The sequence below is a fragment of the Saccopteryx bilineata genome, chromosome 1, assembly GCF_036850765.1.
Source record: "Saccopteryx bilineata isolate mSacBil1 chromosome 1, mSacBil1_pri_phased_curated, whole genome shotgun sequence".
In the NCBI taxonomy this organism is placed as follows: Eukaryota; Metazoa; Chordata; class Mammalia; order Chiroptera; family Emballonuridae; genus Saccopteryx; species Saccopteryx bilineata.
Window position 1 is genome coordinate 307,127,643 of NC_089490.1, and position 24,731 is coordinate 307,152,373.

A 24,731-nucleotide genomic window follows, 5' to 3' on the forward strand; every position below is an offset into this window, starting at 1 on the left:
CTGTTAATACTGAGATTTAATGATGCTTCAAAAAGAATTCTTTTTTTTCTTCTAATGATAATGTGTGTGTATGCCATTTGCATAAACCTTTATTTGGAACTTAATTGTACATGTAGTCCCTGCCTTATTTTGTTCTTTTGTTTATTGTTGTGTAACCTCACTACTGTTAGTTAGAACTGCTTTAAAAGTTTTTGAATTTTATTTTGTAAAGTTAAGTTTTCCCTATAAGGATATTTTGTTTCTTCTTAGCTTTTCAGAGTTCTTATCTCCCAAATATGTTTGTTTGTCTTCCCTCAAAATGCCAATACAGTTGAAAATCGGTGACATGAAATGGAGAATTTATAATTGAGAATTGAGGTTCTGTGTTGCTCTGAGGATAGTTCTATATCTTGAGCCAAATGGTCTGATTGATCTTGTTTCCTTAGCCCTGGTCCTCTTTGCTCAGGAACTGGAATAGTCTTGCTGTAACTCATCCTGGTTACATGGCTTTCCTGACCTATGATGAAGTAAAAGCTCGGCTCCAGAAATTCATCCACAAACCTGGCAGGTCAGTGCCATGAATCAAAGAGGCGTCTTTTCCTGAATTTTACTTTCTTTTGACCTTTGTTAAAATAGAGGAAATATGATCTTTTATTAGTTCCCTAGTAGACATACTTCTGCAGTAGGATTGATGCCTCTTTATAAGAGGAATTGACTCATTCAGATACGATGATTTGATAAATGCTTTCAAGCCACTTCAGAACTGGACTTACGTGTTTTTTATTTTTGGTCTAGAGTCATCAAAGAATCTATTGTTGATGGACTTTTTGATTTTTGTCTCTGTTTTACTTTCTGTCCTAATATGAACTTATTATATATTAAAGATTCTATTTGTCTCTATTCTCAGTTACATTTTCCGGCTGAGCTGTACTCGTCTGGGTCAGTGGGCTATTGGTTATGTCACTGCTGACGGAAACATTCTCCAGACAATCCCTCACAATAAACCCCTCTTCCAAGCACTAATTGATGGCTTCAGGGAAGGCTTGTGAGTACCAACTATTTACCATCTGTTAGTCTAGGAACTTAGGGACTGTAAAACTTCATCATTAATGACTTTATTTCAGGTTTCTTCTATAGATTAAGTTTCAGGAAACATAAACAGGTTATATTGTTTTGGCCTTCAGGTTCTATAGGGTTTTTGTTTTTATTTGAAACAGCTTTCTTGGGTAAAATTATTTTTCTCTACTGCTTTACTTACTACTATAAGTAAACTTTATCTTTTTCCTTTTCCATATTTTAAATTTTCAATTCTATGTTAGATTTAAAATTATACCAGTTAGCAGAATATGTTACCAGTTTTTAACTAGCCAACATTACAGTGATTAGATGTTTGCTCCTGATGACAGCAGGCTCAGTGGCCTTCATTCTAACTTCATTTTGGTTCAGTAGCATTTCTTTGGGCTTTTGTAATTTATGCTAATATTTATGACTAAGTTCTTATTTATTCTAGAATTGCTATTCCTTTGGGAATTCAAATTGATTATTATTAGGTAAGCACTGAAAGTACTAACAGTAGACCAGGTATCAGAAAACAACTTGTATTTTAATATGATTAGGAAAATCTATTATCCATTTTGTGTCAACTTCTACAGTAGCATTAGAAAGTCCCCAAATGTCTGAGCAGTTTGATGCTAAAAGCTTCTTAGTAGATGATCTCAGTGGCTTAATTTGTTTCTTGTTACATTTCTTTTAACTTAGTGTCTCTCTATCCTAACCAGTGGTGGTGCAGTGGATAGAGGATCAACCCAGAACACTGAGGTCCCTGGTTTGAAACCCCGAGGTTGCTGGCCTGAGCGTAGGCTAACAGCTTGTACATGGGTTTGACAGCTTGAGTGTGGGATCATTGACATGGTACCAAGGTCACTGGCTTGAAACGAAGGTCACTGGCTTGAGCAAGGGGTCCCTGACTCACCTGAAGCCCCCCAGTCAAGGCATGTATGAGAGGCAATCAGTGAACAACTGAAGTAAAGCAATTATGGGTTGATGCTTCTCATCTCTCTTCCTTTTTCTCCATCTCTCTCTTCAATAAAAATAAAAAATAAATTGGTGTCTTTCAATGTTAAATCTGTAAACAAGGTTATTTCGGGCATTTGGTCAAGAGCAAATGCAGTTTACAATTTTTATTTATTGATTTTAGAGAGAGAGGAAGGGAGGGAGAGAGACAAACATGTTCCTGTATGTGCCCTGATCAGGGACTGAATTTGCAACCTTTGTTTATCAGGATGATGCTAACCAACTGAGCTATTTGGCCAGGAGGAGCAAATGCAGTTTAAATTAAGAATTTGTACATTCTTAATATATTAAGAATACATACTCTGTTAATACATTCTCATATATTAAAATAGGGGTTGGCAATCTGGCCCATAAGCTCTTTTGGTACGGTCTGTGTCTAAGATAAATTCTTTTTAAAATGTTATTTAAAAATAAGCAACACAAAGAATATGTGAAATGCCTTTATGGCTTATAAAGCCTGAAATATTTACTGTTAGATTCTTTACAGAAAATGTTTGTTAACCCCTTGATTAATAATTGGGGGCTGTAAACCCTGGCCGTGGATAGAGCATTGTATCAGCATGCCAAGGTTGTGGTTCAATTCCCAGTTAGGGCACGTACGAGAAGCAATCAGTGAGTACACAGCTACATAGAACAACTAAATGGAACAAGTTGATCCTTCTCTCTTTCTCTTTCCCTCTCTCCCTCTCAAATCAATGGAAAAATTAAAAACAAACAAACAAAAAACATTAGATAGAGCCTGGCATTGTGTCCTGGGGAATATCAGTGTCAGGAGAATCTTCTTGGAACTGTTCTGTGTTATTTATTTTTTTGAAATATTAGAAGGTGACAAAAAATAATTTGACTTCAGGTGATAGGTATACAACATAATCAACAGTTCAAATGCTATAGAAAGGTTTACCTGAAACCTATCATATTTCCCCATGTATAAGACGCACCCTTTCCCAAAAATTTTGGGGTCTAAAAACTGGGTGCATCTTTTACAGTGGTTGTGACATTTCAAATGCCACAGATGGATCAGAGGACGAGGCAATATATGAAGACAGTGATTTTTCATCAAACACAGATGAGGACAAGCTAATGGATGGGAGTTTTGACGTGATGATGAGTTGTATGAATTTTATGATGAATAAAACTTGAGTTCAGTAACTTTATGTAGTACATTTTACAGTGTGTTCGTAAAGTCATGGTACACTTTTGACCAGTCACAAGAAAGCAACAAAAGACGATAGAAATGTAAAATCTGCACCAAATAAAAGGAAAACTCTCCCAGTTTCATACCTATTCAGTGCAGTTTGATGTGGGCTCACACACAGACTTTTTAGGGCTCCTTAGGTAGCTATCCTGTATAGCCTGTACAGACTCGTCACTGACTGATGGGCTACCAGAACGGGGTTTCTCCACCAAACTGCCAGTTTCCTTCAACTGCTCATCCCACTGAGTAATGTTATTCCTATGTGGTGGCGCTTCATTATAAACACGCTGATATTCACGTTGCACTTTGGTCACGGATTCGAATTTAGCGAGCCACAGAACACACTGAACTTTCCTCTGTACCGTCCACATCTCGACTGGCATGGCCATGGGCTGCTCCGCTGTATACACGGTGTTATGTCATCATCTGAGCATGTGCACATGCTGCCACATCATCCTACAGAAACTGGGAGGGTTTTCCTTTTATTTGGTGCAGATTTCACATTTCTATCATCTTTTGTTGCTTTCCTGTGACCGATCAAAAGTGCACCATGACTTCACGGACACACTGTATTTCAAATTTTGGGCCCCCAAAATAAAGTACATCTTATACATGGGGAAATACGGTATGGTATATACTCTTATCTATCAATATTACCCTGTTAAAGTTAATTTTCTAAATAAAGTTTTTAAAAAAGAAATATTAGTAAGATTTATCTTTGTACTTTTGCAAAGCTGCCCTTTTATGAGGAAATTCATAGATATCATTTGTCTATATTAGCAAGCGGTAATAAATTGGCTTCCATAAAGTCCCAGGGTTGGTCATTATTTTTACAGCTATTTGTTTCCTGATGGACGGAATCAGAATCCTGACCTGACAGGCTTATGTGAACCAACTCCCCAAGACCACATCAAAGTAACCCAGGTAAGTTTTGTTTTATATTATAACCAACCATATCACTATAGCCAAGCTTTTGTATAGACTTAATAGAACTGACAGTAGACTTGTATTAAGTGATCGGAACACTTAAATTTTAAACCATTGACTAGATTAGTGAATTTGTGTTGCATGTGGTTTCTGTTTAGACCATGCAGCTTAAGATAGGACCTAGGGTGATGGGCATGCAACATAACTGAATGACAGGATAACCTGGACATGTTTTCTTTGAATATATGTACCTTGATTTATTGATGTCACCCCATTAAAATTAATAAGAATTTATTTATAAAAAAAAATAGGACCTAGACTAAGTGATTTATATGTTTTATTGGAGAATGTTGACCACTGTTGTGAAACTTTTATACAGTCAGAATTTGTATAGACAGTAATGGTCTTTAATATCCGTTTTCAGCATTTATAGTTGTAGTCACTCATTAATATATTCAGCAAATATATGAAATAGGTCAAGTAATCTTCCTTTTTTTTTAATCGAAGGAGCAATATGAATTATACTGTGAAATGGGCTCTACGTTCCAGCTGTGTAAAATATGTGCTGAAAATGATAAGGATGTAAAGATTGAGCCCTGTGGGCACCTCATGTGCACATCCTGTCTCACGTCCTGGCAGGTATGGGTCTGAATCATGCATTTGCTCAGCTATGTAACTGCTGTGACAAATTGGGGATTATGTGTATAAATGATGGCCTGGTATGTGGGGTAGGTTTTCAACTTTTGACTTCTTTTTTCATCTATAGGAAATGTATTTCTAGGAATATTTTAAGTACTTTGAGATGTACCTGTTATCATCTCCTGTTTCCTCTGCAGGAATCAGAAGGCCAGGGCTGTCCTTTTTGCCGTTGTGAAATTAAAGGTACTGAACCCATTGTGGTAGATCCATTTGATCCTAGAGGAGGTGGCAGCCTTTTGAGGCAAGGAGCAGAGGGAGCTCCTTCCCCAAATTATGATGATGATGATGATGAACGAGCTGACGATTCTCTCTTTATGATGAAGGAATTAGCTGGTGCCAAGGTAAGATCACTACTTAAGAGACTTGCAAAATCCATTATGAGTTGTCTTCTAAAGCTATAGAGCATAATGATATCCAAACTACATGGAGTAATAATAGCTAATATTTATTGAGCATCTATACTGTCAGAGATACCATGTCAAGGACTTTTCTAATGTTAACTCATATAACCCTGTGAGTAGGTACTATTATTATCCTCCTTTAACAGATGAATAAACTGAGGCACAGAGAGTTAAGGAATTTGCTGAAGATCTTGCAATAGTAAGCTGAACCAGAATCTTTTGCCAGATACTTTAGTATATACTGTGTTCATGGATAGGAAGAATTAACATCATTAAAGTTTCTGTATTAGCCAAAGCAATCTATGGATTCAATGCAATTCCAATCAAGATACCAATGGTGTATTTTGCAGAGCTAGAGCAAATATTCCAAAAATTTATATGGAACCACAAAAGACCCCAAACAGTTATAGCAGTCTTGAGAAAGAAGAACAAAGTTGGAGGAATCATGCTACCTGATATCAAAGTACAGTACAAGTCCATAGTAATCAAAACAGCATGGTACCAGCATAAAAACAGACATTTGGATCAGTGGAATAGAATTAACCCACCTGCATATGGTCAATTAATATTTGATAAAGGAGGCAAGAACATACAATAGGGTAAAGATAGAATATTCAATAAATGGTGTTGGGAAAATTGGACAGATAGTGCAAAAAAAAAAAAAAAGAAAGAAAGAAACCAGGCCACCTGCTTAACGTGATACACAAGAATAAACTCAAAATGGATTAAGGATTTAAATATGAGACTTGAATCCATAAGAATCTTAGAGGAAAGCATAGACAGTAAAATTTCAGATGTTTTTTGTAGCAGTATTTTTTTCTGATATATCTCCTTGGGTAAGAGAAAAAAAAAACACATGGGACTATTATCAAACTGAAAAGATTTTGCACAGAAAAGGAAACCATCAACACCTGAAAAGATAACCCATTGAATGGAAGAACATATTCGCTGATACGTCTGATAAGGGATTAATATCCAAAATTTATAAAGAATTTACAAACCTCAACACCAAAAAAACAAACAATTCAATTAAAAAATTGGCAGAGGACCTGAATAGACCCTTTTGAAAGAGGACATACAGCCTGACGAGGTGGTGATACAGTGGATAAAGTGTCAGCCTGGGACACTGAGGACCCAAGCTTGAAACCCCGAGGTTGCCAGCTTGAGCACAGGCTCATCCAGATTGACTGCAGGCTCACCAGCTTGAGCGTAGGATGATAGACATGACCCCATGGTTGCTGGCTTGAGCAAGAGGTTACTGGCTCAGCTGAAGTCCCCCGGTCAAGTATGAGAAAGCAATCAATGAACAACCAAAGTGCCACAACTATAAGTTGAGGCTTCTCATTTCTCTCCCTTCCTGTCTGTCTCTGTCTCTTTCTCCCACTAAAAAAAAAAAGACATACAGCCTGACCAGGCGGTGGCACAGTAGATAGAGCGTCGGACTGGGATGCGGAAGGACCCAGGTTCGAGACCCCCGAGGTCGCCAGCTTGAGCACGGGCTCATCTGGCTTGAGCAAGAAGCTCGCCAGCTTGGACCCAAGGTCGCTGGCTCGAGCAAAGGGTTACTTGGTCTGCTGAAAGCCCGTGGTCAAGGCACATATGAGAAAGCAGTTGGCCCTGGCCGGTTGGCTCAGTGGTGGAGCGTCAGCCTGGTGTGCAGGAGGCCCGGGTTCGATTCCTGGCCAGGGCACACAGGAGAAGCGCCCATCTGCTTCTCCACCCCTTCCCCTCTCCTTCCTCTCTGTCTCTCTCTTCCCTTCCCGCAGCTAAGGCTCCATTGGAGCAAAGTTGGCCCGGGCGCTGAGGATGGCTCTGTGGCCTCTGCCTCAGGTGCTAGAATGGCTCTGGTTGCAACAGAGCAACGCCCCAGATGGGCAGAGCATTGCCCCCTGGTGGGCATACCGGGTGGATCCCGGTTGGGCACATGCGGGAATCTGTCTGACTGCCTCCCTGTTTCCAACTTCAGAAAAAGAAAAAAAAAAGAAAGCAATCAATGAACAACTAGGGGTCGCAGCGAAAAACTGATGATTGATGCTTCTCATCTCTCTCTGTCTGTCCCTATCTATCCCTCTCTCTGACTCTCTCTTTGTCCCTATTAAAAAAAGAAAAAAGACATACAGATGGCCAATAGGTGTATGAGAAGGTGCTCAACCTCATTAATCATTAGAGAAATGCAAATTAAAACCACAATGAGATATTACCTCACACCTTTTAGAATGGCTTTCATCATTAAATCAACAAGTATTGGTAAGGATGTGTAGAAAAGGGAGCCCTCCTGCATTGTTGGTAGGAATGCAGATTAATATAGCCACTGTGGAAAGCAGTGTGGAGTTACCTCATAATAGTCAAGATCTGGAAACATCCCAAGTGACCTTTAGTAGATGAATGAATAAAAAAGCTGTGGTACATTCACACAATGGATTATTACTTGGCCATCAAAAAAAAAGAAAAGAAAAGAAAAAAAAAAGGAAATCTTACTCTTTGCAACAGCATGGATGGACTTGGAGAGCATTATGCTAAGTGAAATAAGCCAGTCAGAGAAAGACAAGTACCATATGATTTCACTTGTATATGGAATCTAATGAACTAACAAGTAAAATAGAGACAGACTCATACAGAGAGAGCAAGCTGACAGCTGTTGGGCTGGGTGAGGGTGTGAGGGATTGAGCAAAAAAGAACTAAAAAAGAAAAACTCATGGACACGAACAGCAGTATGGTGATTATGATGGGGAAAGTGGAGGAGGATATAGAGGGGATAAATAGTGATGCATAGAAACTTGACTTGGTGGGGGGCGGTGAACACACAATATGATATACAGAGACCTGTTGTAGTATTGGACACCTGAGACCTGTATAACTATGTTAATCGGTGTCACGTCAAAAAATTAAATAAATAAAAATTAAAACTAAACTGGGAAAAAACCACAAAGGTTTGATGGGGAGAGAGGAGACACTGTTAATAACCAAATAAATGACAACTAAAGTGATTGGAGGGTGGTAGGAGGTACCATGTAGAAACTAAACAAACTAGGAAGGCCTAGTAAAAATAAAAGAGAGAAAGGCTAAGAAAGGATGTGATCAAATTCTGGTACATCAGGTGGTAGGGTAAAACAGGATTTATTCTTTAAATTTTATATGTCAGTCAGTCCATGAAGATTTAAGTAAATATAGTGCAAACAAAAGATTCTAATATGCTTCAGATTGTCTAGTTTAGAATGTTACAAAGTCATGGGTGCCTTTCCTTGGTACAAAAGAAGCTTTCTTTTATATCAGCACCTGACTGCCTGGCACATAGTGGGTGCTTGGTAAACATTGAAAGAATGGATTTTATCTCTTACGTGATTATATCCAGTGTAACTCTCCCTCTGTGTCCTCATGCCACTGCCTAATTTTACACTGTCATCATCATCTGTTCTCCTTGCCACTAAGTCATTGATCTACAATACAAACCTGACCAACCTCATCCCTTTGCCTTACACTCTTTGATGACTTCTCATTACTTAATGGGTTAAATTAATTTTCCTTTCCAGGTACTTTTCACTGATAATCCTTTCTACTTTATGTTTTGTAGTCCTTTTATTTTTTCTATGTAATGTAGCTGTTTTCATTTCCTAGGAAACCTTTCCAGACTGTACCCGGCTTTCCCCACCTCCCAATTTACTCACATATATTTACACACATATAATCCAGGTTTGGCCAGATTTTTCTTTGATGCTGTGACTATGTCTGCTATAGAATTTATCATCTTGTAATAATTTAGTAAACATACATCCCATTATAAGTTCCTAGAAGGCGAGAGCCATGTCTTATTTGTAATTAGCATCTCAAAACTGAGCACATAGTAATTACTTTGAATTTTTGGGAATTTAAAACATATCAAAACAAGAATTTATCAGTTTATCTATACTATATCAATAATGGATAATTGAAGAAATCTGGACTCTTTGGAACATTTTTGGTCTTCTGAAGTTGACGGTAGTTTTGGCCCCTTATTACAGATTCTTTGGTTCCTCTTTAAGAGATTCATTTGACCTCTATAACAGTTTTATGTTCTTGCATAGATTGTTATCTTTTCATATGTGAAAATTTACTGGTAATTCCTGGATTATTAGGGAAGCTGAATAATAAGATAAAGAAGTCTTTCATATATGTATTTATTTGAAATCAAAATACCCTTTTTTTCTTCATGAATTTATATAGCTGGTAATACTTATTGTGGAGAAATAGGCATGCACATTTAGTATTGATGTGGGTACAAATTAGTTCAGTCTTTGAGGAGGACAATTTGACAATCTTTCAAAATATATTGCTCACAAAAATTAGGGGATATTTTAATATCAAGCGATGAAATATCTCCTAATTTTTTTGAGCAGTATATATAATGTTCACAGTTTGAATTAGCAATTTCATTTCTAGGAATTTCTCCTAAAGATATACTCAGGCCTGACCAGGCGGTGGCGCATAGAGCGTTGGACTGGAATGTGGAGGACCCAGGTTCGAGACCCCGAGGTCGCCAGCTTGAGCGGGGGCTGGTTTGAGCAAAAAGCTCACCAGCTTGAGCCCAAGATCCCTGGCTCCAAGGCACATATGAGAAATCAATCAATGAACAACTGAGGAGCTGCAACGAAGAATTGATGTTTCTCATCTCTCTCCCTTCCTGTCTGTCCCTCTCTCTGACTCTCTGTCTCTGCCACAAAAAAAGAAAAAAGAAAAAGATATACTCAGACAAATATACAAATTATAGATGTAGTTACTCTTACAGCATTATTTATAATAACAAATTACAAACAACCCACATGTCCACATGTGTTAATATTCTATTGCCATAACAAATTAGTACAAATTTAGCAGCTTAAAACAGTACAAATTTAATCTTCTATAGTTCTGTAGGCCAGAATTCCAACACATGTCCCATCAGCCTAAAGTCAGGTCTGTATTTCTTTCTGGAGGCTCTAGGGGAGGATCCATGTCCTACTTTGTGTTTGGCAGTATTTAATTCCTCTCCTTTTAGAAGATTAAGTTCCCTGTTTCCTTGCTGGTTGTCATTGTCAGCTGACAGTAGCCCACCTGCTAGGGGCAGTTGCATTCTTTGACTCCTGGACTCCTTTAATCTTGTCTCTCTGAAGTTCTCTGCTTTTAAGGATTTGTGATTAGATTGTGCCTACCCAGATAATCCAGGATAATTCTCCTATCTCAAGATCCATATTTTTAATCAAATTAGCAAAGTTACCAGATAAGATTCTGAGTTTTAGGGCATGAACTTTGGGGGGGCAGGAGATCATTATGCCTGTTATAGTCTATATAATGGAATGCTCTACCTACAGAGTGAGTTTAGTTTGCATATGCTTAGGAGGAAGGCTGTATAATGCATATTGTTTAAAATATATATACTATGGGTAGTATCATTATATATTTTTTAAAACTTTGGTTGTAAATATTATTTTTAAATTTTATTGATTTTTTTTAGTGAGAGGAGAGAGAGAGAAAGAGAAAGAAAGGAGGGAGGGGAGGAGTGGGAAGCATCAACTCATATTGCTCCTGGTATGTGCCTTGACTGGTCAAGCCCAGAGTTTTGAATCAGTGGCCTCAGCATTCCAGGTAAAAGTTTTATTCACTGCATCCCCACAGGTCAGGCAGTTGTAAAAAAATTTAACATGAATAGGGGAAAAAATCGGATAACTACACAGCAAATTGCTATAATTTTGAGGATATAAGTTTAGAGGACTTGACATTTTATGGAATATTTTAATTTTTTTTAAGTTAATACATTATTTTTATAAGGTGTATAGCTTTGTGTTTAGGACTTTATGGGATAAGAAACCTAAGACAAAGTTCCCTCAAGAAGCTAGTAGGGGGTTTTTTTGTTGTTTTGTTTTGTTTTTTGTATTTTTCTGAAGTTAGAAGTGGGGAGGCAGTCAGACACTCCTGCATGCGCCCGACTGGGATCCACCCGACTGGGATCCACCGGGCATGCCCACCAGGGGCCGATACTCTGCCCATCTGAGGTGTTGCTTTTTTGCAGCCAGAGCCATTACAGCGCCTGAGGCAGAAGCCATGCGGCTGTCCTCAGCGCCCGGGGCCAACTTTGCTCCCATGGAGCCTTGGCTGCGGGAGCGGAAAAGAGAGACAGAGAGAAAGGAGAAGAGGAGGGGTGGAGAAGCAGATAGGTGCTTCTCCTGTGTGCCCTGGCCGGGAATCGAACCCAGGACTTCCACATGCTGAGCCAACTGGCCAGGGCCAAGGAGCTAGTAGTTTTATTGGGACGAAAATATGTATAACAGGTAAAACACTATTTAACACGAGGCTGACAGTATACATTGATATCAGTTGTGTGCATACTCTTTAACTGCTATATAGGACTTTATTTTTATTATTTTTTTAGCAAGAGAGAGGGATGGACAGACAGGAAGGGAGAGAAATGAGAGGCATCAATTCTTCACTGTGGTACTTTAGTTGTTCAGTGATGCTTTCTCATATGTGCCTTGACTGGGGGGCTCCAGCTGAGCCAGTGACCTCTTGCTCAAGTCAGCAACCATGGGGTCATGTCTATGATTCCACACACTGGTTGAGTGGGCTCGTACTCAAGCCAGTGACTTCAGGGTTTTGAACCTGCGTCCTCAGCGTTCCAGTTCTATCCACTGTGCCCCTGCCTGGTCAGGCACTTACATAAGACTTTAAAGGAAAGAAGAAAATGAACACTTTTTCATAGCTGATAAATATGAATACTATTAAATTTATTCATTTAAATAAAGTAATAATGTATACTGTAAAACTTCAAATAGAGAAAAAACAACTTCATGTATTGTCACTTGGCTATTTGGTACAGTAGTCTTTCTTAATGGGCATTCATATTGTTTGTAGGTTATATACATACTGGTATTCTTTTGTACTTCAGGGTAAATTTCTAGCTGTAGAATTGTTGGATAAAAGATTCTTTTATAGAAAAATTTAAACTGACAGAGCAGAAGGATATAATTAGGGGAAGGAGCACATGGAGATTTTACAAAAGGAGTGGTATTTCATTTCTTAGCTGAGTGGTGTTAATATGTGGGTGTTTTATTATTTGTACTTTTTAGTTTGTATAAGGTATGAATAAAATATTTGAGTAAAAGTATTTTATTTCTTTTAATAAATATTAAAATGTATCCTTAATTTTTTATCCTAAAACCGCTCCTGAAGGTATGAGACTGTGAAAGTGCCTGTTTTGTCACCTCCTGGTAGCTATTGATTGTTGTTTTGCTATTTCTTTTCTTTTCTTTATTTTTTACAGAGTCAGAGAGAGGGATAGATAGGGACAGACAGACAGGAACAGAGAGAGATGAGAAACATCAATCATCAGTTTTTCATTGCGACACCTTAGTTGTTCATTGATTGCTTTCTCATATGTGCCTTGACCACGGGCCTTCAGCAGAACGAATAACCCCTTGCTCAAGCCAGCGACCTTGGGTCCAAGCTGGTGAGCTTTGTTCAAACCAAATAAACCCGAGCTCAAGCTGGAGACCTCAGGGTCTCGAACCTGGGTCCTCTGCATCCCAGTCCGACACTCTATCCACTGCACCACCGCCTGGTCAGGCTCATTTGTTTTTAATATAATGGATCTACTTTTTAAAAATACCAAGTGATAGGCCCTGGCTGGTTGGCTCAGTGGTAGAGCGTCGGCCTGGCATGCAGAAGTCCCGGGTTCAATTCCCGGCCAGGGCACACAGGCAAAGCGCCCATCTGCTTCTCCCCCCTACCCCCTCCTTCCTCTCTGTCTCTCTCTTCCCCTCCTGCAGCCGAGGCTCCATTGGAGCAAAGATGGCCCGGGCGCTGGGGATGGCTCCTTGGCCTCTGCCCCAGGCGCTAGAGTGGCTCTGGTCGCGGCAGAGCGACGCCCCGGAGGGGCAGAGCATCGCCCCCTGGTGGGCTTGCTGGGTGGATCCCGGTCAGGCACATGTGGGAGTCTGACTGTCTCTCCCCGTTTCTAGCTTCAGAAAAATACCAAAAAAAAAAAAAAAAAATACCAAGTGATAAATACATGTGGGGTTTAGAAAATTTTTAAATAATTGCTAATAGCCTTATAGAAATGTTGGTTCCCTGCCTCTACCTTTCCAATTTCTTTCTGTGTCCCACTTAGATTTTTCTGTTCTAAAAACTTTCTTAATCGTAGGTTTATATTGATTTCTCTTCAGTTCTTCAATATTATGTATTCACTTTAGGTATTGTAGAAATGGATTTAGATTGCTTATTATCTCCCTCCTTTCTACCCTGTATCTTCCCACTATATTTATCTGAATGTCTTTTGGCTTAATTGATATTCAGTGTTTTAATGATTTTGCTCTCCAGTGTACCAAATAATATAATAACTATAATATAACTACTTTGCTTTTCCTGGAATAATTGCTTTATTTTTATTTCCTTAGTTTTTAGTTTGTACGTATCACTACCGAGTCTTACTGTGCTGTCAACAACCTCTCAATATAATTTTCTGTAAATTCTATTAATATAGTAGACAGTATATAATGTAGTATACTAACACATAGGAGTCTTCCATGTTTCAGCTCCAGTCTGGACTGGTTATTGTCTGGGTGTGCTGCATTCCCCATTCCTCTGAGGTCTTCCTTTGCCATCATCATGGGACTTCATTGCCTCTCCTGTGGGTTGGCGTGCCTAGTTCTTGGCTCCTGTGTTTTCCTTCTTTTTGCTTTACTTCCTTGTTCAGGTGGAATATGTCCTCAAAATAACTTTCTGTGAAAAGGTGAGAGGTAAATATTTTGAGATATTTGATATCTTACAATGTCTTTATTCAACCCTCAAACTGACCAGTAGTTACAGAAATCTATGTTGAAAAAATTTCAACTAAAAATTGTTACAACTTCACTTGACTTCTTGTTTCAAATGTAATTTTGCTACTTGGTCCCTACTCTTTCCTCTCTCCCCAGAAGCTTTTAGGGTATTTTCCTTATCCTTGAATCCCTGAAAATTTAAGTGTGTTTTTAGTTTGTTTGTGAACCCTTTTTATATGGATATTTATATCCCTTAGGTCTTGGAAATGCTTTGTATTATTTCTCTGATAATTTCTTCTCCACTTGTGATTTTCTTCCTTTTTTGGAACTTTATGATATGTTGAGATAAACAAACATTGCAGGGATCAGTTACGATGTGGTGCCATGAATTGAGGAATTTGATTAGCTTAAACCTCTGCACTTCACAAATGAGAAAGAGAGATGGATGTTGGGAGGGCTCAAAATAGGCAGAGAGGGCCTTTCAAACAAAGGCAAAAAGGTGGGAATTCCAGAATAAAGAGTGATAGGAAAGTGAGTTACTGATGAATGGTTTTAGAGCTAGTGAGTGTTTAAGGACATCTAAGCTGATAAAGGTGAATGAAAGGATTTTGTGAGATAAAAAACTGAAAGTTGACCCTGGCCGGTTGGTTCAGTGGTAGAGTGTCAGCCTGGTGTGTGGAAGTCCTGGGTTCGATTCCTGGCCAGGGCACACAGGAGAAGTGCCCATCTGCTTCTCCACCCTTCCCCCTTTCCTTTCTCTCTATCTCTCTCTTCCCCTCCTGCAGCCAAGGCTCCATTGGAGCAAAGTTGGCCCGGGCTCTGAGGATGGCTCCATGGCCTCCACCTCAGGCGCTACAATGGCTTCGATTGCAATGGAGCAATGCCCAAGATGGGCAGAACATCGTCCCTTAGTGGGCTTGCTGGGCGGCCGGTTGGGCGCATGAAGGAGTCTGTCTCTCTGCCTCTTTGCTTCTCACTTCAGAAAAATAGAGAGAAAAAATCCCAAAACAAAGAAAACAAACTGAAAGTTGGGAGAATCACTGGCAGGCAGCTTTAAAGTATCAGGTCTAAGGTTGGTAAGTAGAATGAAAAGGAAGCTACAAATAGAAGGCCTGGCGTGTGGAAGTGTCCTGGGTTCGATTCCCGGTCAGGGCTCCCGCAGCCATCGCTCAAATGGTTCAAGCAAAGTTGGCCCCAGGTGCTGAGGATGGCTCCATGGCCTTGGCCTCAGGCACTAAAATAGCTTGGTTGCTGAGCAATGGAGCTGCGGCCCAGCGGGGCAGAGCATCACCTGGTAGAGGCTTGCCAGGTAGATCTCAGTAGAGCGCATGCTCTACTGTCTCTGCCTACCGCCTCTCACTAAAAAAATATTATATATATATATATATATATGAAATTCTTTTATGGAAAAATTAATAGGATACAGTGACTGACTAGAAATTGATGAAGAAGTGAAAGTTAGCTTGACTAATAACTTCACTTTCTCAACCATGAAGGTATTTAGTTTCTCATATTGCATTGCTCATGTTCCATTGATATGGAGCCCATTTCAAGCATGAGTAAAAACAAGTAGCTAGTAATGAGGGCTTTCTTTACCCTCATTTACCACCCAGCATTATTGACAGGACTAAGTATGGGGATGATTGTTTTTCTGTCACCTTTCAGAAGTGCTTGTAATACTTATTTACCTCTATTCCACCTGTATTGCTCTCTGTTAAGAGAATGCAAATGCAAAGTATTTTGTATGACATACTGTGTATCTCTTGACAGTTACTTGGACAATCTTATCAGCTATTCATCACCCTACTATAGACAAGGGAATGGAAAAAGTTATATATGTATTGTTCTAATTTGGCACCTCATTTTTTAAAACACAAATTGACAGGAAATATTCATTCCTTTTAATTACTGAATTGAAATAACATTTCTTCAGATGGGCATGGTGTGCTTTTTAGTGATATTGTTGATCGTTTTCCTCTTAAAAAGTTTTTTTTTCTTTTTTATCATATAGCCCACAGATAATTTATCATATTTGATCTATCATTGTTTTTCCCCTTAAACATTATTTCTCCAGGTGATTTGAGAGGCTAATAATGTCTGCTCCTTTCCTTTTATACTGCTCACAAAAATTAGGGGATATTTCAAAATGAATATGAAGCTATAAAGTATTCCCTAATTTTTGTGAGCAGTATATATGGGTTCCTGCTTTTTTATTCTTTTTTAATGTTTTTGAGTGAGAAACAGACAGACAGACAGGAAGGGAGAGAGATGAGAAACATCAACTCATAATTGTGATACTTTAGCTGTTCATTGATTGCTTTCTCATATGTGCCTTGACTGGGGTGGGGGGGTGCTCCAGCCGAGCCAGTGACCACAGGATCATGTCTATAATCCCATGCTCAAACCGGATAACCCTGAGCTCAAGCCAGTGACCTCAGAGTTTCGAACCTGGGTCCTCAGTGTCCCAGGTCGATGCATTATCCACTGTGCCACTGCTTGGTCAGACTAGTTCCTGTTTTAAATATGGAAAGATTTTTTTCTTTCTCGGAAGATAAGGAAGTAGAAAATTATAAGTTTTTAAAAAAGAATTGTAAGCTGGGAAGCTTTTTGTAGCATAGCCATTTTTAGAAACATTGCCTGTAGCTTTCATCTGCATGATATTTTTGTGACATGAAAATATATCAGGAAGTGCTACCCCAGGCTGAAGTCTGACCCACTGGTAGTTACAGTCAGTGTTCATAGAGTACTTGCTATCTCCAGCTTTAGGAGGAGTTGAAAGATGCCACTCCCCCAAACAAGAATAACCTTTTAGAAACTTTTCTTTGTGTTAGGTTGAACGACCTCCTTCTCCATTCTCCATGGCCCCGCAAGCATCCCTTCCCCCAGTGCCACCACGACTTGACCTTCTGCAACAACGAGTGTCTATTCCTTCAAGTTCTTCTGGTGCTGGAACTGCTTCTAAGGTAAAGCATTATCTATTTCTACAGTTTTCTGATTCTTTTTGTGGATTAGTGGGTTTTGACTGATTTGCTTCTTTCATGCTTTCACAGGCTGCTTCTGGCTCCCTTCATAAGGACAAACCATTACCAATACCTCCCACACTTAGAGATCTTCCACCACCACCCCCTCCAGACCGGCCTTATTCTGTTGGAGCTGAAACCCGGCCTCAGAGACGCCCCTTGCCATGTACACCAGGCGACTGTCCATCCAGGGACAAATTGCCTCCTGTCCCCTCTAGCCGCCTTGGGGAATCATGGCTGCCTCGGCCAATCCCCAGAGTACCAGTAGTTGCCCCAAATGCTAGTGACCCCTGGACAGGGAGAGAATTAACCAACCGGCACTCACTTCCATTTTCATTGCCTTCACAAATGGAACCCAGAACAGAGGTGCCTAGGCTCGGAAGCACATTCAGTCTGGATACCTCCGTGGTGAGTCCTGATTTTGAAATTATTTAGCCTGTTAACAAATATTTATGTATGGTATTTAATGGGTCAAATTTTTGTGGTAAGTTTTATATAGGATTCAAAGGTAATATAGTCCCTACCCTGGAGAAATGCATATTTTTATAGAGTAGGTAAGGCATCTTTGTAAATACAGTGAGTGTGTGTATATGCAGGTGCACATGCATACCATGAGTAGTATAAATAAAGAACACTTATTTTTTTAGAGAAAGGAGAAATTATTTCCAGAAGAGCAGACCTTGAGGGCGACATCTAAATAAGAAATGAGCGACATCTAAATTTAAAATATTCTTTGCAAAGACCTGACCTGTGGTGGCACAGTGGATAAAGCGTTGACCTGGAAATGCTGAGGTCGCCGGTTCAAAACCCTGGCCTTGCCTGGTCAAGGCACATATGGGAGTTGATGCTTCCAGCTCCTCCCCGCTTCTCTCTCTCTTCCCCTCTCTCTCTCCTTTCTAAAATGAATTTAAAAAAATTTTTTTGCAAAGCATATGCAAGTTTAAGATAGATGAGAGCTACAATGACAGAAATGTTTAAGGTGTATTGTAGAATGAGAAGCAGTTTGAAGAGAGCAGAAATTTTTTCCTTAAAGTAGGATAATGGGTTAGAAAGCAATAAGTACTAGATTAGAGGGCCTTTAATACCCCGTCCCAAATGAATTTGAACTTATTTGGTAGGCAATGAGGAGGATTTTTTTTTTTTTTGTATTTTTCTGAAGCTGGAAACAGGGAGAGACAGACAGACTCTCGCATGTGCCTGACCGGGATCCACCTGGCACACCCACCAGGGGCGAAGCTCTGCCCACCAGGGGGCGATGCTCTGCCCCTCCGGGGCGTCGCTCTGCCTCGACCAGAGCCACTCTAGCACCTGGGGTAGAGGCCAAGGAGCCATCTCTAGCGCCCGGGCCATCTTTGCTCCAATGGAGCCTCGGCTGCAGGAGGGGAAGAGAGAGACAGAGAGGAAGGAGAGGGGGAGGGGTGGAGAAGCAAATGGGCGCCTCTCCTGTGTGCCCTGGCCGGGAATCGAACCTGGGACTTCTGCACGCCAGGCCGACGCTCTACCACTGAGCCAACCGGCCAGGGCCAATGAGGAGGATTTTAAAGTTTTAAATTAGTGGAGTGACATGACCAAAATTATGGTTTATAGAGATGACTCTAGCCCTGGCCAGGTAGCTCAGTTGGTTAGAGCATCATATCAACACACCAAGGTTGTGGGTTTGATCCCTGGTTAGAGCAGATAGAAAAATCAACCAATGAATGCACAAATAGAACAACAAATTGATGTTTCTCTCTCTGTCTCTTTAAAAATCAATGAATAGAAATTTTAAAAATGATGAATAGATTCATAAAAGACTAGACTGAAAATAGGTCCATTGAATAAGAATGAGATAAGAGGCCCTGGCCAGTTGGCTCAGCGGTAGAGTGTCGGCCCGGCATGCAGGAGTCCCGGGTTCGATTCCCGGCCAGGGCACACAGGAGAAGCGCCCATTTGCTTCTCCACCCCTCCCCCTCTCCTTCCTCTCTGTCTCTCTCTTCCTCTCCCACAGCAAGGCTCCATTGGAGCAAAGATGGCCCGGGTGCTGGGGATGGCACTGTGGCCTCTGCTTCAGGCGCTGGAGTGGCTCTGGACGCAACAGAGTGACGCCCCAGAGGGGCAAAGCATCACCCCCTGGTGGGCATGCCGGGTGGATCCCGGTCGGGCACATGCGGGAGTCTGTCTGACTGCCTCCCCGTTTCCAGCTTCAGAAAAATGAAAAAAAAAAAAAAAAAAAGAATGAGATAAGACATTCAGAACTGGGGGTAGAAGAGGTATATTCATTCTTTTGTTGGTTTATTTATGCACTCACCAAAGATTCTTGTCCTCATAAAGTTTATAGTATTTTAGATGAGGAAAGACAGAAAATAAGATAATGAACATATAGGATGTTGGACATGGATGAGTGCTGTGGAGAAAAGTGGTGCAAAAAAGAGGGGTATTGGGATAGCTGAGTGAAGACCTGAAGCAGTGGGGAGAGTGAGCCATGTGAATTCTGGAGGAAGGCCGTTCCAGGATGAGGGGAAAAGCAAGTGAGTTTGGGAGAGTCTATTTGAAGAATAAGAAAGTGGTTTAATAGTGTTGGTTGTAGGTGAGCAGGGGGAGGATAGTTATCTGAGCTGGTGGGGCAGCCAGATTAGGTATAGCTTGAAGCATGAGAAACAAAGACCCGATAAGGCTTGAAAGCAGTCGGGGGTTGGGGAGGACGAGAAATATCACACACACATACTTATACATACAACCTTAACATTTTGAACCTGGCTAACTAGAGATACTGAATTTGAGATGAGCCATTAAAGTAAGAATTGGCTAGTAGGTAGTTGGAAATCTAAGAAAACGATGGATTGGAAGGGTGAAGTTGAGCAATGCTGTTGCCAGTAAATGAACTGCATATTTCTTAATTGCAGTGGAAGGAGGAGGGTAACTTAGATTTAAGTGGTAGTCTAACTAGTGAGTGGATTCGGTTTGACTTTCTGGTGGCATCAATGTAGGAAGATATATAGGTTTTTAAAGCTAGAAGTGCTATTTGTGTAGATAGCCAGTTTCCTCAAATCTTTCTAGACTTAAAACAAAAATATACATTTCCTTGGCTCTTTTTAGATCTCTATCTCCCTAACCATTACATTTGAACTTTATTTAGAGCCTGAAAACAACTATGCTTTTGTCAGGTGTAATTATACCTGAGCGGGGATGGCATTGTGAGGGAGCTCTGTGTCTCTGTTATTGTTCATGTTATTTTCAGTACATATTTTATGTAAATGAGAGGAGATATGTGCTGTATTAAGAAGGTCCTTTTATAACACTTTTCTTTCCAGAATCTGAATAGCAGCCCATTAGCAGGTCCAGAGTGTGAGCACTCCAAAATCAAACCTTCTGCATCTGCCAATGCCATTTATTCTCTGGCTGCCAGGTAAGTCTCCAAAATTTCATTTCATACAGTGGAGTTGATGCTTTTAAACAGTTTACTCATAGAAAATTAAAACCCAGAGGAATATAAAGAAGAAAATAAAACTTGGTCTGTATTTGTGCCACATAAAACATATTCTATTTTATGTTTCAGACTGTTTCTTTCCATTTTTTTCTGTGTACATGTATACATAGATCAGTCCCGCCAGGGTTCAATTTTATTAATTTTTTCAAAGAAGCAATTTTGGTTTTGTTGATTTTTTAAAGATAATTATTTTATTAATTTTCTTTTCTTTTTTTTTTGTATTTCTCTGAAGTTGGAAGCGGGGAGGCAGTCAGACAGACTCCCGCATGCGCTGACCGGGATCCACCCGGCACGCCCACCAGGGGGCGATGCTCTGCCCATCTGGGGCTTCACTCTGCCGCAATCAGAGCCATTCTAGAGCCTGAGGCAGAGGCCACAGAGGCATCCTCGGTGCCCCGGCAAACGCTGCTTCAATGGAGCCTTGGCTGCGGGAGGGGAAGAGAGACAGAGAGGAAGGAGAGGGGGAGGGTGGGGAAGCATATGGGCGCCTCTCCTGTGTGCCCTGGCCGGGAATCGAACCTGGGACTCTCGCACGCCAGGCCGACACTCTACCACTGAGCCAACCGGCCAGGGCCTTAATTTTTATTTTATTCTTATTTTTGTATTTTTCTGAAATGAGAAGCAGGGAGGCAGAGAGAGACTCTGCATGCACCCTACCAGAATCCACCTGGCAAGTCCACCAGGGGGTGATGCTCTGCCCATCTGGGGCGTTGCTCCGTTGCAACCAGAGCTATTCTAGCACCTGAGGCAGAGGCCATGAAGCCATCCCCAATGCTTGGGCCAACTTTGCTCCAGTAGAGCCTTGGCTGCAGGAGGGGAAGAGAGAGATAGAGAGAAAGGAGAGGGGGAGGGGTGGAGAAGCAGATGGGTGCTTCTCTTGTGTGCCCTAGCCGGGAATCAAACCCGGGACTTCCACATGCTGGGCCGACGCTCTACCACTGAGCCAACCTGCCAGGCCCTCTTAATTTTTATTTTTTATTCTTAAATCTTGGGTATCTGTTTGTGTGTGTGTGTGTGTGTGTGTGTGTGTGTGTGTGAGTGAGAGAGAGAGAGAGAGAGATAAAATACACATGACATAAAATTTACCATCTTACCCATTTATAAGTATATGGTTTAGTAGTATTAATTAAACACTTTACATTGTACAATCGACTGGCCTGTGGTGGCGCAGTGGATAAAGTGTCAACCTGGAATGCCGAGGTTGCCAGTTTGAAAACCTTGGGCTTGCCTGGTCAAGATACATATAGGAGTTGATACTTCCTGCTACTTCCCCCTTCTCTCTCTCTCTCTCTCTTTTTCTCCCCTCTCACCCCTCTCCTCCCCCCTCCTTTCCCTTCCCCTCCCCTCTCCTCCCCTCTCCTCTCAAAAATGCATTTAAAAAAATCTAAATTGTACAACCATCACCACCATCCATCTCTATAACTCTTAAAATGGTACTAGTAAACAATAACTCCTCACCTTCCCCCCCCAAGCCCCTGACAACCACAATTACACTTTCAGTCTTTGTGAGTTTGACTACTCTAAATACCTCATGTACGTAGAATCATATGGTATTTGTCTTTTTGTGACTGGTTTATTTCACTCAGCAAAATGTCCTCAAGATTTATCATGTTGTCCTGGCCAGATAGCTCAGTTTGTAAGAGCAGTGGTCCCCAACCTTTTTTGGGCCATGGACCAGTTTAATGTCAGAAAATATTTTCACGGGCCGGCCTTTAGGGTGAGACGGATAAATGTATCACGTGACCGAGACAAGCGTCAAGAGTGAGTCTTAGACGGATGTAACAGAGGGAATCTGGTCATTTTTTAAAACTAAAACATTGGCCCTGGCCGGTTGGCTCGGTGGTAGAGCGTCGGCCTGGCGTGCAGGAGTCCCGGGTTCAATTCCCAGCCAGGGCACACAGGAGAAGCGCCCATCTGCTTCTCCACCCCTCCCCCTCTCCTTCCTCTCTGTCTCTCTCTTCCCCTCCCGCAGCCAAGGCTCCATTGGAGCAAAGTTGGCCCGGTCGCTGAGGATGGCTCTGTGGCCTCTGCCTCAGGCGCTAGAATGGCTCTGGTTGCAACAGAGCAACGCCCCAGATGGGCAGAGCATCACCCCCTGGTGGGCATGCCGGGTGGATCCTGGTCGGGCACATGCGGGAGTCTGTCTGACTGCCTCCCCGTTTCCAACTTCAGAAAAATACAAAAAAAACACTAAAACATCTTTCAGACTTAATTATTTATATAAATAAAATGGAAATAATGTAAGTTATTTATTCTTTCTCTGCAGACCGGTACAAAATGGCCTACGGACTGGTACCGGTCTGTGCCTGGGGGTTGGAGACCACTGGGTTAGAGCAGCATCACCCAATGCACAGAGGTTGTCAGTTTGATTCCTGGTCAGGGCACATACAGGAACAGATCAATGTTTTTTTCTCTCTCTCAAATCAATAAATAAAATTAAATAAAAAATTTAAAGAAAAGATTTACCATGTTATAGCATTATTGAAGAACTTACTTCCTTTTCAAGGCCGGATAATATTCCATAGTATGTGTATGCCATATTTTGCTTATCCATTCATCAGTTGATGGATGCTTGTGTTGCTGCCATCTTTAGCTGTTGTAAATGATGCTGCTTTGAATATGGGTGAGCAAATATCTCTTTTAAGACCCTACTTTCAGTTTTTTGGATGTATACCCAGATGTTGAATTGATGGATCATATGGTAATTTTGATTTTAATTTTTTGTGTCACTGTCATATTTTTCACAGCAGCTGTACCATTTTACATCCCCTCCAATTGTGCACAAAAGGTTCCATTTTCTCCAAAATTTTATCAACACTTGTTATTTTTTGGTTTTTGTTTGTTTGTTTTGGGGGGGATAGTAGCCATCCTAATTGGGTGTGAGGTGATATCTCATTGTAGTTTTGTATTTCTGTATTGATTAGTGATATTGAGCATATTTTCATGTGCTTATTGATTATTCATGTAATATATATATATATATTTTGTATTTTTCTGAAGCTGGAAACGGGGAGGTAGTCAGACAGACTCCCGCATGTGCCCAACCGGGATCCACCTGGCATGCCCACCAGGGGGTGATGCTCTGCCCATCTGGGGTGTTGCTCTGTTGCAACCAAAGCCATTCTAGCGCCTGAGGCAGAGGCCACAGAACCATCCTCAGCGCCCAGGCCAACTTTGCTCCAATGGAGCCTTGGCTGCGGGAGAAAAAGAGAGAGACAGAGAGTAAGGAGGGGGAAGGTGGAGAAGCAGATGGGCGCTTCTCCTGTGTGCCCTGGTCGGGAATCGAACCTGGGACTCCTGCACACTAGGCCAACGCTCTACCACTGAGCCAACCAGCCAGGGCTATTTATGTATCTTTTTAGAAGAAATGCCAATTTAATGCCTTTGCCCATTTTTAAATCATGTTATTTGTGTTGAATTTTAGACATTCTCTTCATGTTCTGGATATTTTCAGATATTTGATTTACAAATATTTTTTCCCATTCTTAGCCTCTTTTTTTTTTTTTTTTTTTTTTTTACAGAGGCAGAGATAGACAGGGACAGACAGACAGGAACAGAGAGAGATGAGAAGCATCAATCATCAGTTTCTCGTTGCACGTTGCGACTTCTTAGTTGTTCATTGATTGCTTTCTCACATGTGCCTTGACCGCGGGCCTTCAGCAGACCGAGTAACCCACTGCTGGAGCCAGCGACCTTGGGTCCAAGCTGGTGAGCTCTTTGCTCAAGCCAGATGAGCCCGCGCTCAAGCTGGCGACCTCGGGGTCTCGAACCTGGGTCCTTCCGCATCCCAGTCCGGTGCTCTATCCACTGCGCCACCACCTGGTCAGGCTCTTTTTTTTTTTTATAAATAAATTTTTATTTTAATGGGGTGACATCAATAAATCAGTGTACATATATTCAAAGAAAACATGTTCAGGTTATCATGTCATTCAATTCTGTTGCATACCCATCACCCAAAGTCAGAATGTCCTCCATCACCTTCTATCTAGTTTTCTTTGTGCCCCTCCCCCTCTCCCGCCTTCCCTCCCCCCCGTCCCCCATAACCACCACACTCTTGTCCATGTCTCTTAGTCTCGTTTTTATGTTCCACCAATGTATGAAATCCTGCAGTTCTTGTTTTTTTTCTGATTTACTTATTTCACTCCGTATAATGTTATCAAGATCCCACCATTTTGTTGTCAGTGATTCGATGTCATCATTTCTTGT

The 24,731-nt window shown here is 41.0% G+C and overlaps 1 protein-coding gene across 4 annotated transcripts in view; it reads left to right on the forward strand.

Moving 5' to 3' along the window:
- The window catches only part of CBL (Cbl proto-oncogene), a 139,814-nt gene that overhangs the window by 93,149 nt on the left and 21,934 nt on the right, over window positions 1–24,731 (forward strand). For all 4 annotated transcript variants that reach the window (XM_066246737.1, XM_066246744.1, XM_066246760.1 and 1 more), the window contains 8 exons: window positions 426–547; window positions 887–1,024; window positions 4,084–4,171; window positions 4,682–4,813; window positions 5,011–5,214; window positions 16,871–17,002; window positions 17,090–17,467; window positions 20,350–20,444. In XM_066246737.1, the coding sequence (XP_066102834.1) occupies window positions 426–547; window positions 887–1,024; window positions 4,084–4,171; window positions 4,682–4,813; window positions 5,011–5,214; window positions 16,871–17,002; window positions 17,090–17,467; window positions 20,350–20,444 (1,289 nt within the window). The remainder of the gene's footprint in view (window positions 1–425; window positions 548–886; window positions 1,025–4,083; window positions 4,172–4,681; window positions 4,814–5,010; window positions 5,215–16,870; window positions 17,003–17,089; window positions 17,468–20,349; window positions 20,445–24,731) is intronic.